Below are 12,209 nucleotides of genomic sequence, written 5' to 3'. Positions count from 1 at the left end.
GAAAACACCCCTCCACATATGGTTGGCATTAAGAGAAAGGCATTCAGCCATAAAACTGGGCCAAGTCACTATCAAGTGCTGCACCAATAAGTTGGGAAAAAGTTCAAGAAGAAGAAGCAGAAGAAGAAGACATTTGTGGAGAATAGAGGCAAACCGATTACAAGGAAAATGGCTGGATTACAACCAGTGGATGAGACCAAGAGCAAGGCCAATTTTAGTACCTACCTTTCCTGACTGGGTTGTAATCAGCACAGCTTGACCACTGTAGGTACCAGCAATCACCACAATGTTGTCATTGTGAGCATCTATACATGTAAATCCATCAATGGCTGGTGCTACAGGTTTGATGTGATGTATCACTGACGTGCTCTTCATATCAAATACTTTTATTGAACTATCCCTATATGTGACAACACAGCGCTTACCTAAAAAAGAAAAAATAGCAAGACGGGGGTCAGTTATGAAAATTTCATTCAAACAATTACTTTATTCTGGTGGTGATACCATAATTCTATTTTACTAATTCTTTTGAAATAAAAAGCAATTTTTATGTCTTTAATTCCTTATTATCCACAGAAATTTTAGATCAGTTAAGCCACCACCTGTTCCCAGGATTTTTTTTTTTGTTATTTGTTTTATGTAGCACCGACACAGATAGGTTTTATGGCGACGAAGGGATAGGAAAGGCCTAGGAATGGGAAGGAAGCGGCCTTAATTAAGGAACAGCCCCAGCATTTGCCTGGTGTGAAAATGGGAAAACACGGAAAACCATCTTCAGGGCTGCCGACAGTGGGGTTCGAACCCACTATCTCCCGGATGCAAGTTCACAGCTCCTAACCGCATGGATTTGAACCTTGAATACTTCCATTCAGATTATGGAACATACTTTATATAAAATTATGAAGAGGGTTGGAAACTTTGCGATATATGATAATGCATGAACATACAGATATAGTGAAAGTCTATTATGTGTTCATGAAGACAGGAAATTTTATAATTGTAGTGAATTCTCTAGTAACAAATTCTTGTTACAGACTGTTAAAGTAAGTCCTCATTATAACTGAATGATATCTCAGTAAAGAACATAGTGTACTCAAGGACGCATTTTAACAAACATCTTGTTATAATTTCTTCTCGCTGGCAGACTTTGAATTTATTTTCACTCAATAATACCACCATCATAGAAGGTGGTCCTGTATGTTCATGGGTTCACTTAACCCCTCATAAAATTAACACCTGAATTTTATTTTTAAGGTTAATATGAAGGCAGATCGGACATAAAGGGGAACCTAAATGTACCGCTGCTGTTAGTAATAATACTGAGGTGGGGCTTTGCCAGAATGTTGGTGGGGGTGTCTGGAGAAGGGGTTTGTGCGTGCAAACGTCGGTGGAGAGCTTGGCTGCTTCAGTACGTCATGAGCGAGCAAAAGATGCACATGTCTGTTGCACAACACATCATTATCAAATTTCTCGCAAAAGAGGGCACCAAACCTTCCGAAATTATGAGACGGCTCCGCGCACAGTTTGGGGAAGAAACACTTTCACAGACACGAGTGTATGAGTGGGCTAAAAGATTTGTGGCAAGAAGAGAAGCTGTGGAAAATGAACCTCACGAAAGGAGACTGCAGACAACGTTGTTGTTATTCGTGACATTATTGGTGAAGATCGCCGAATAAAAATGTTGCAAATTATTTTAGCCATATGAATAAGTTACAGAAGTGTTCAAACCATCATCCGAGATGAACTCAATTTCAGAAAATTGTCTGCCAGGTGGCTTCCTCGTTTCCTTAACCAGGAACAAAAAACTTCACACCAAGAAGTTTGTCAGAGACACCTGCGTTGTTACGAGGAGGACGGAGAGGATTTCTCGCACCGTACTGTGACTTGTGATGAAATCTGGGTGCATCATTACATCCCAGACACAAAGCAAGCAAGCAAGCAAGCATGGAGTGGCGTCGAAGAGATGAAGCAGGTCCGGTCAAGGCAAAAACACGCCCATCTGCTGGAAAGGTGCTCGCAACAGTTTTCTGGGTTCCGCGGGCATTTTGCTGGTGGATTTTCTTCACAAATGAAGGGCAATTAATGCAGCCTATTACTGTCACATTTTGGATGAAGCAATAGCTAGGTTTTGCAACAAGCGACACCGGCAACCGATCCAAAATGTCATTCTTCTCCACGACAATGCAAGGCTGCATACTGTCGCTTTAATGCGGGAAAATCTGGAGGAAATTCACTGGACGTCTCTGGAACACCCTCTGTACAGTAGATTTATTGCCCTGCGACCACCATTTATTTTGAACACTTGAACAAGACCTAGGAGAACAGCGGTTCAATGATGATGCAAGTGTAGAAGAGTTTGTGCGCAACTGGCTCCGCACACGTCCCTCTTCTTTCTATCAGCATGGCAACAAAAACTTACCAATTCGATGGAGAAAGTGTGTATTACAGGGAGGACAATATGTAGAAAAGTTATCTCTATATGTGTATCTTTTTAGTTGATGCAAAGAATTAAAAAATAATCCCATTTATATTTGATCCACCCTCGTATGACTGTCCAAGGGTGGCGTGCACCAACCAAGAGTAAGTTCTACTTCCGTAGTAAAGTACTCTTGAAGTCAGCATTCGGCGACTTCCATACGAGAGTAAATTACTTCCGAAGTATTTTAGTCCTCTCAGATACTCCTGGACTAAATTACTACAAGAGTAAAATGTTGAAGAGCACCATCTTGTAGTATATTACTAAAGAAGTAAATAACGTACGAATATAGGTTAGAATTTACTCTCACGTCGTGCATGGAGTAAGCTAAGTTTAGACTTGTTGACTAATGATAATATCGTGCCGTATATGAGAGGAAAGACGTTTCAAACGTGTTTATGGATTACTTAGATTATATTGACAATCTCGACGCAGTAAACGATGGGAAATGTAATAGTGCGTAGGCCTACAGTGCGTGAAAGGCGATAGCCGTGTAATGTGAACACGGCGAGTTTCAGGAACGTTTTTGGTCTTAGGAAGGAATCCTTTACTTGCCTTCTAAATCTACTTGGAGATCACTTACAGCTGAATTCTTGTCTTAATTTTGTTGTATCTCTAAAATTACAGTTGCTGTGTGCCCTACGAGTGTTTCGTACCGGAACATTTCAGTACGGTACAGTTGCCGGTGATCTAATTAACGTTTACCGCACAACTGCTAGCCGTATCTTTCATCGCGTAGTTAAAGCAGTAGTTGAGGCTAAGAGGGAGGTACGCCTGCAAATGATGATCGTTCGGAAAATAAAAGGATATTGTTCACGTTGGCAGGTTTCCACACGTCGTGGGTGCAATTGACTGTGACTGCGCGCATATTCCCATTTATTGCCCTCTCGGTGACAACGGTGAACTTTTCAAAAATCGGAAGAGGTTTTTTTTTTTTTAATTTGCTTAATGTCGCACCGGCACAGATAGGTCTTATGGCAACGATAGGGCAGGAAAGGCCTAGGGATTGGGAAGCGACCGTGGCCTTAAGGTAGGGCCTACAGACCCAGCATTTGCCTGGTGTGAAAATGGGAAAATTTCGCTGTGGATGTAGGCCATCTGTATGAAGAAACCGCCATCAGTTTTAACTTTTTCCGCGTGTCCATGACTTTCTGCTTTGCTTTTAAGTCCTTCTACAGAATCTTAACTTGCTTTTCACTGCGTTTTCCGTCACTCGAAGCATTGAATTCTTTCGTCACGACTTTCCATGAATTTCCTTTCTTATCCAGCATCTTTATGTTGTGTTTCTTACACCTTATATCCTTTGCATAGATCGTCATTATCTCTATTAACAAGCATTTATCTTTTTCGCTTACGTTTTCCCCCCGTTTCCTAACGCACATAACCTTATCTATTTGGATTTCTTTAAAGAAGATACACGAACATAGCACTACTCCGCGAGTAACGAACGCTACTTCTGTAGTAGTAACTAAAAGAGTAAATTGTACTTCAACTCTCCGACGTTACTTCCGGAGTAAATAACTCCCGTAGTAATTTACTTCTGTAGTATGGACTTCTTTAGTAAACGCTACTTCCGTAGTAATTTACTCCAAGATGGTGCACGCCACCCCAAGAGTAACATTTAGATACCCTCCCCCTGCCCCATATTTACATACCATATTTCTAATAGGAAATGCTCATTTTGAAAAGTGAAATAATAGCAAACATCTCCACTATTATTCCTCGTACATGAAACATAAAGGACTGGAAATTATACGGTATTTTGCAAAACTTTTACTTCTTCTGAATCCATTTATCCTCCAGGGTTGGTTTTTCCCTTGGATTAAGTGAGGGATCCCATCTCTACTGCCTCTAGGGCATCAACAAAAGCAAAACAAACACACATAGAGATGTCATCAGATTGGCAAGTTTTTGATGCCATCCTGACAGAAAGAAGAGGGACGTGTACGGAGCCAGTTGCAAACGGATTCTTCTACACTTGCATCATCATCGAACCGCTGTCCTCCTAGGTCTTGAATATACGGAGGGTGTTCCAGAGGTGTCCAGTGAATTTCCTCCAGTTTTTCCCGCGTTAAAACGGCAGTATGCGGCCTTGCGTTGCTATGGAGAAGAATGGCATTTTGGATCTGGGTGCGAGACTTTGGAAATGTACAAAACTTTTACTATATACAATAATCAGAGATGCCAACTACGATGGATTTTCTGTACTTTCTACGGATTTCTCAAATATTCTATGGCAGTATGGAAGTGGTACCAATTATTACAGATTTTACGAATTTGATGAGTTAAAACTTCACTATAGACCTAACTCATTTTATCACCTCCAAATGTTAAGTTGTGTACCATAACTTGAAGGAGGTAAATGTATTCATTCCAAAAGCCATTGACGCTCCAATCCAATCCTAGTTTATATGTCTGTAAAAACTACACAACATTTTCCATCTTTGCTAACATTGCAACACCATTGGCTGAAGTTCTGAAGGTAACAGCCGTCACTCCAAGAATGCAATATGGCTGCAACAATCCTGAAGGAATAAAACAGTGAAATAAGCTATGGTAATCCAATACAAGCAATAATTTCACCGGCTGCCTCAAAGAAATTGTGTGTTCTAGTTGTAATAGGAAATATATTCTACAAAAGAAATTCCATAACATCGACTTGCCACTATAGGTAGCTGTATCGTGGCTGAGGAATGTAATTCGAAGCGCTGTTTTCAAATTTTCTATTTTCCCCATGAATATGAAAATCTTAACTTTCGTATGGTACGTTGCATAGGAGACTCAGTATTGAAAGATAGTTTATGAAAAAATTTACGAGATGGTGGTGTCATTTGTTCACAACCTTTGACCATGAGTGTAACATCTTTGCCGAACGTATTCCCTGCATATGTGTTCAATTCTTGTTCTATTACCTCTGGTTTAGTAATGAGTTGCCTGCTTTTGCTACAATACACAAAGTGTTACAAAGTGATGCTGATGTAGAATGGTGCTAGACTATTTCTGTGTTAAATAAAATAAGATGATGTTTACGTGTAAAAGTAATGAAGAGTTGTGATGATGGACAAAAAAGATTTGCGCATTTCAATATTACTGAAAACAGTATACAGAAGAGTTTCCATGCCTAGTAACATCTACATTTTCAATGAACCACATGTTTTGTGATTTTTCAGTTAAACATGGAGAACACGATAACTGCCGATGCCATATGAAATGAAGAGTACAGGCTTGTTATTTTACTTTTTTTGGTTGAACATAACCTTCCCTTATCTGCAGTGGGCCATGCTAGACCATTACTCAAAGCCTTGTTTCTCAACTCAGATATTGCTAAAAAGTATGGAAGTGGCAGAACAAAGACAACTGTAATAGCGAGAAGCATGTTTGAGTGAACGTACCCGAAATAGAAAACAATCTTCAAAATACACTTTACTCATTGTCTACTGATGGTAGTAATGATAAGAATGACTGCAAATTGCATCCATTGATGTTTACTTATTTTTGTGAGGGAAAAAGAACAGACTGTTACTCTACTGAGTACCATAATATAATGGCTGCCAAATGCAAGATCTAGTGTGGTGTAAGAGCATAAAATATCTATATATAAAGGGAACTGTGCTTTGTTAGCGGCTTCTTGGCAGTATTTATGACACTATGGCATATATTTATTGTGTGTGAGTGTTGTCTAGTGAATTAGTGATCATTTGATATTGATTTTTAACGTAAGTCTATTGTGTTTTTATGCCATAGGCGATAGTCATCTTGTTTTGCCCTCAATCCATAGACAACATTACTAAGAGAGACGCTCGATATAATTATTTACTATATTTGCATTGCCCTAAGTGTCGGCCATTTTGTTCTATCTGCCATCAATGCCATGGAAACTATGACAAAGACGGGAACTATGCATGCTCTTATTGACTTTGCCAAGGAACTAGAGTCTACACCTGTTGACACCATTACAATGGACGTATTTTTGACGGTATAGAGTAGACAGAACAGCCAGCGACTCCACGCCGAGTGTTAGGCGGCGAGAAATAACCTGACACCCTCAGGGAGCCAACGGCTTCGGGCGGATGAGCTCCTTGAGGGAGGAAGGGCGGTGGTCCCTCAGTGGAGGAAATGCCACTGGAATCCACTGAAAACCTGATGTCGGGCAGCAGCGCCATCAGTATCGACTTGATGCACAGAGCAATTCATGCTCGAGATGGGTCAAGAGCGGGGAGCCTCAAGCGTCATCAGAATGACTGGTTTTTCGGTTGTGGTACTACGGTGTGGAAGAGAGAGGGACCTCACTACACTATTATTCCCATGAACACTTTCATGATAGCTGCTTTAAATGGATCTAATTCGTCATGCGACCCGGCTGACAACCGGCGCTTTTGCGGTTCCAGGCTGCAAAGTGTAAAATGTGCTACTGGGCATGTGCATGTAGGCAACCAGGCTGCATATGCGAAATTTGCGACTGGAAGAACAAAGCAGAATGTGGGTACTTGGAATGTGAGAGGACTTTTAGCTTCAGGAAAACTTCTCCTGATAATACAAGAGCTGGAAAGGTATAATATAGGAGTGGCTGGGCTAAGTGAAACTCACTGGAAAAACAATGGCCATTTTAGGAGTGGTAATCATTGGGTCTATTTTTCTGGAAATGAAGAAAAAAGCAGTAACGGGGTCGCAATTGTGATCAGTGACAAACTGAATGACCTAGTGAAAGGATATAAACCTGTTAATGATCGCATTATAACACTAAGTCTCAAATGCAAGCCACTTTCAATCAATATCATTCAGGTTTATGCCCCAACAGCGGATGCATCTGATGAAATAATCGACCGCTTCTATCAAGATCTTGATGCTACTGTTTCAGCTTTTCCAAGCAGAGAAATAACTATTGTTATGGGAGACTTCAGTGCCAAAATTGGTTCAACACAACATGATGAGCATGTCAGAACATCGATAGGAAGATACGGAATTGGAGAAAGAAATGAACGGGGGAACAGGCTTCTTGAGTTTGCAATTCAAAACAGGTTCACTATAACTAATACAGTCTTCAAGCATCACATACGGCACATGTACACATGGACATCGCCTGATGGTCAATATAAAAATCAGATTGACTACATCTTGATCAGTTCAAGATGGAGGTCTTCTGTAATGGACACCAAAACTTGTCCAGGTGCAGTATGTGGCAGTGATCATCAGCTTCTTAGAACAGAAATAAGAATAAAACTTCAAACACCAGTTAAAAGATCACACAGGATACCACAAGTAGTTAATATGTCGTCTTTGAAGGAATCATTGGCGCGAAGAGCCTCCATATTACAGGATCCAATAACAACTGCAGAAGGGCTGTGGAATGTGACAAAAAACTGGATAGAGTCCTCTTTGAATGAATCTCGAGTACCAAATACTAGAAGGCAACAGTGGATCTCTGACTTGAGCCTTCAGCTTGTAGAAGAAAGAAGGTGCCTTAAAAAATCTGGCATTAACACTAAAGAAAAAAGAGAGCAAATGTCTGATCTTGATAGAAGGATTCAGTCTTCTTGTAGAAGAGATAAGAATAATTTCTTTAGTAACATTTGTTTTGAGATTGAAAACCATGCAAATCAAAACCACAGCAAGGATCTTTTTGACAAAATTAGAATAATCACTCGAGAATTCAAGCCATATTCCTGGAATATACAGAACTCAAAGGGGGATGATGTTGTGGATATAGAGAATGTTCTGGAAACATGGAGATTATACTGCCAGGATCAATACAGTGAACAATGTAATGCACAAGACCAAGTGAAGATAGACAAGCAGTCAGATCCTGAACCTGACATCCTCCGAGATGAAGTAGAAATGGCTTTTGAAAATGTTGAGAACTGGAAAAGCGTGTGGACCTGATGGAATAAGTGCAGAAGTCTTGAAAGCTACAGACGGTGCTGGAATTGAAATGCTGTTGAAAATCTGCCAAGCAATATGGAATTCTAGAAGATGGCCCGAGGAATGGGTACAGTCGATCTTTGTCCCAATACACAAGAAAGGATCGAGGAAAAAATGTGAAAATTATCGCTTAATTGCTTTGATTTCACATGCCAGTAAAGTTATGCTTCATATCCTGCACAAGAGACTCCGGGCATTTCTAGAGTATCAAATTCCTGAAGTCCAGACTGGATTTATGAAAGGAAAAGGTACTCGAGAACAAATCTTAAGCCTAAGACAAATCATAGAAAAGGCTAGAGAATTCAATGTTCCGGTATATCTGTGCTTTATTGACTACCAAAAGGCTTTTGATACTGTCAAATGGAACCATCTTTGGAAAATTTTGGATGACATGGGTTTGCCACTCCATTGAATTGATCTCCTCAAGTCCTTGTATAAGGAAAATACAACCACTGTGAAGATTCAAAACAAAGTCTCAGCAGTTTCGTACAAGGGCTGGAGTTCGCCAGGGATGTATCCTGTCACCGTTACTTTTCAATATCTATGGTGAATATGCAATGAGAACTGCATTAGAAGGCTGGGACAAAGGGTTTTCCATTGGGGGATGCAAGATCAACAATCTGAGATTTGCTGATGACACCACCTTGATAGCATCATCTGAAGAGGAGTTGACAGAGCTGATCAAGAGAGTAGAAGAAGCAAGCCTAGAAATTGGATTACGCCTAAATCGACAGAAAACCAAAGTCATGATTGTTGATCGTAAGAACAACAACAGTCCACATATCAAACAGATGGAGGGTGTGAAGTTGTACATCAGTATGTATACCTAGGCTCCTTACTATCCAATTCTGGTGGTTCCAAAGATGAAATAAAGCGCAGAATTGAAATAGCAAAGGTAGCAATGATCCGTCTGCGGAAGATCTGGAAAGATAACAACATCACCATTAAGACAAAAAAGAAGCTCGTTGAATCTCTAGTCTTCTCAGTCTTCTTGTATGGCGCAGAGACGTGGACCATCCTCAAACATGATCGTGAACGGATAGAAGGCTTTGAAATGTGGTGCTGGAGGAAAATGTTAAGGATTCCTTGGACAGCTCATTGCACGAACACATCAATCCTGAACCAACTTCAGATAAAAGTTCGTCTATCGTGTAAGGTCTCTCAACGAATTGTACGCTACTTTGGACATGATTGCGCCGAGATGGTAGTCTACAAAAGCTGATTGTTGAGGGCAAAGTCCAGGGAACCAGACAACGAGGACGAATACCAACGCGATGGATTGACATGGTGAACGGCCCCCTACAGTGTTCTCTCAGAGTAACCACATTGAAAGCTTTAGATAGGGAAGAATGGCGGAGTATGGTTCATCGGCTAGAGGGCTGAATATTATGATAGTCACGACGCCTCAGTCATGAGGCAAAACGAAGAAGAAGAAGAAGAAGTTACTCTACTGCTTGTTTTGGTGGAATGTGATGATAACACCAGGGAAGGAATATTTCAGGTGTTGGATAGAGAAATTAAGATTAAGATGCTGAAATGGGAAAAGTGTATCGTTAGTTGTGACAATGCAAATACAATGGTAGGTAAATTTAATGGTGTCTCACCATTTTTGAAACAGTGGAATCCTTCAATGCTTATACGAGGCTGTATCTGTCACATACTACACATAGCTGCCCACAAGGCTACTAAAACATTGGAAACAAGTGCAAAATGTGGAGACATTGTTAATATTTCCTTCTTGAAAGAAGCTCCAAAAGGAAAATACAATTAAAGAAGTATCACAAAATGAGTGGACCTGAGCTCAAATGCCACAAAATCTTGAAATACGTCAGCACACGATGGTTATCTCTCACTGATTCAATAGAACAGGGTATTAGAATAGAAGCAGCCATTGAAATTATTGTTTCATGTTTGTGAAGAAGTCAAGTCAGAAGAAACTAGCAATAGCAAATTTCATGCAGAGAAAGCAGCAATGGAAAATGATGCCACTAAACTTCACTTGTTACTTCTGAAGAACACACTACGTTTTCACAAAGTACACCAACATGTTACAAGTAGAAGCACAGACAAAAATATGATGACAGGTAATAGAGAGCATACGTCAAGATATGAAAACAATTTTGAGCAAGAAAGAAAGTGCTGGACATCATACGGAGTAAGAATGGTGAAGCCCTAACTGAAGAAAATGAAGTAGCGCTACGTTGGAAGGACTACACAGAAGAACTCTACGAAGGAATCATTGATACATGACCTGGAAAGTTGGGACCAAGTGGAAGTTGATGAGCTAGGACCACCAATACTCAGAGAAGAATCTGCTGTTGCACTCAAGAGATTAAGACACAGAAAGGCTTCAGGACCAGACGAAATCCCTGCAGGCCCTAGGAAACAAAGCCAAAGACAATCTATATGAGCTAATAAATTAAACGTACATAACAGGAGGAATTAAAAAGATTTTGAACAAACTATCCTTATTCCTATCCCAAAAAAAAGCATACAGCTCAGATGTGTGAAGATCATAGAAGAAGATCATAGATCATAGAGCCTCCTCTCTCCAGCCTTCACAGAGAGGCACAGGCAAAGCCATTCTTAGCCTCAGAATCATTATTGAAAAATAGGCAGACCAGTGGTAATTGCGTTCATTGATATAGAGAAAGCCTTTGATAACTTAAACTGGAATGTAATGTTTGATATTCTAAGAAAGCTGAAAATAGACTACAGAGACAGAACAATACTCTACCACTATTACAAGAACCAGACAGTATTGATAGGCAAACAAAGAGTTGAAGCTGAAATTGGAAAGGCCATAAGACAAAGATATGGACTATAACCATTTATTTAACATCTATATAGAAGAAGCCTATAGGAATTTTTAGCTACCAACAATCGTGGCATACATGTTAAAGGCAAACTGTACAGTACCATACTAGAGCACTGATAACTGAAACTGAAAAAGATACTAAATCACATGAACAAATTGCTAAAAGAGAGGTGCAGCATGAGAATAAACGAAAAGAAGACCGAGATACAAGATCCCTGTATAAGGGATTATTACCAAATTACCAATGTGCTGATGGATGGAGAAAAACTACATCAAGTAAAGGAATTAAATATCTAGGAAGTCGGATAACATCTGACAGAAAATTTATTAGTGAAGTAAACACAGGCAAAGGGAGCATTCTCAAAAAAGAAGTCTCTACTAACATCTAAGACCATCTGCAGAGAGGTACAAAAACATGTCGTGAAAAGTTTTGTATGGAGTGTTGTAAGCTATGGCTCAGAAACACAGACCCTGTGAAAAGTGGAAGTGATGGAACTCAAGGCCTTTGAGATGTGGAGCTGGTGTAGACTATTAAGAATACCTTGGACTGCTAGAATCACAAACGAGAACGTTCTGAAAAGAGCAATGAGACACGTACAAAAGAAGAAATAGCTTCATTTGCCACTTCCTTCATCATTCTGACTGGTGCACCACCCTGTTTGAAGGAGAAATGGAAGATAGAAGGACCAAAGGAGGATCTAGAGTGCAATTTATAGACAATGTTAACCCGACGAGTGCTACACCCGCCTATAGACGGGCTAACGCGGCCAGTCCACCACTGCTACGCCCGTCTATAGACGGTGCGCGAGAATTTTAAAATTTTTGAGTTTCCCGGTTCACTTTCGAGTGCGAATTTGATCTCTAACATATTCTGCCATCTGTTGGGCATTACGTAAAACTAACTGATCAGAGATTATAGCTTTGGGAAGTAACTTACAGAGCTTTTTGTAGACGTCTGTGGAGTTCATCTGTGATGTACACAAACATGGCGGAAGA

The 12,209-nt window shown here is 40.2% G+C and overlaps 1 protein-coding gene across 4 annotated transcripts in view; it reads right to left on the bottom strand.

Moving 5' to 3' along the window:
* LOC136877281 (angio-associated migratory cell protein) overlaps positions 1-12,209 on the bottom strand; it is a 104,578-nt gene that overhangs the window by 15,624 nt on the left and 76,745 nt on the right. For all 4 annotated transcript variants that reach the window (XM_067151199.2, XM_067151200.2, XM_067151201.2 and 1 more), the window contains exon 6: positions 226-425. In XM_067151199.2, the coding sequence (XP_067007300.2) occupies positions 226-425 (200 nt within the window). The remainder of the gene's footprint in view (positions 1-225; positions 426-12,209) is intronic.

Source organism: Anabrus simplex, chromosome 7, assembly GCF_040414725.1.
Source record: "Anabrus simplex isolate iqAnaSimp1 chromosome 7, ASM4041472v1, whole genome shotgun sequence".
NCBI lineage: Eukaryota > Metazoa > Arthropoda > Insecta > Orthoptera > Tettigoniidae > Anabrus > Anabrus simplex.
The sequence above is the reverse complement of the archived record's forward strand: the minus strand, read 5'-3'. Positions and strand labels throughout refer to the sequence as shown.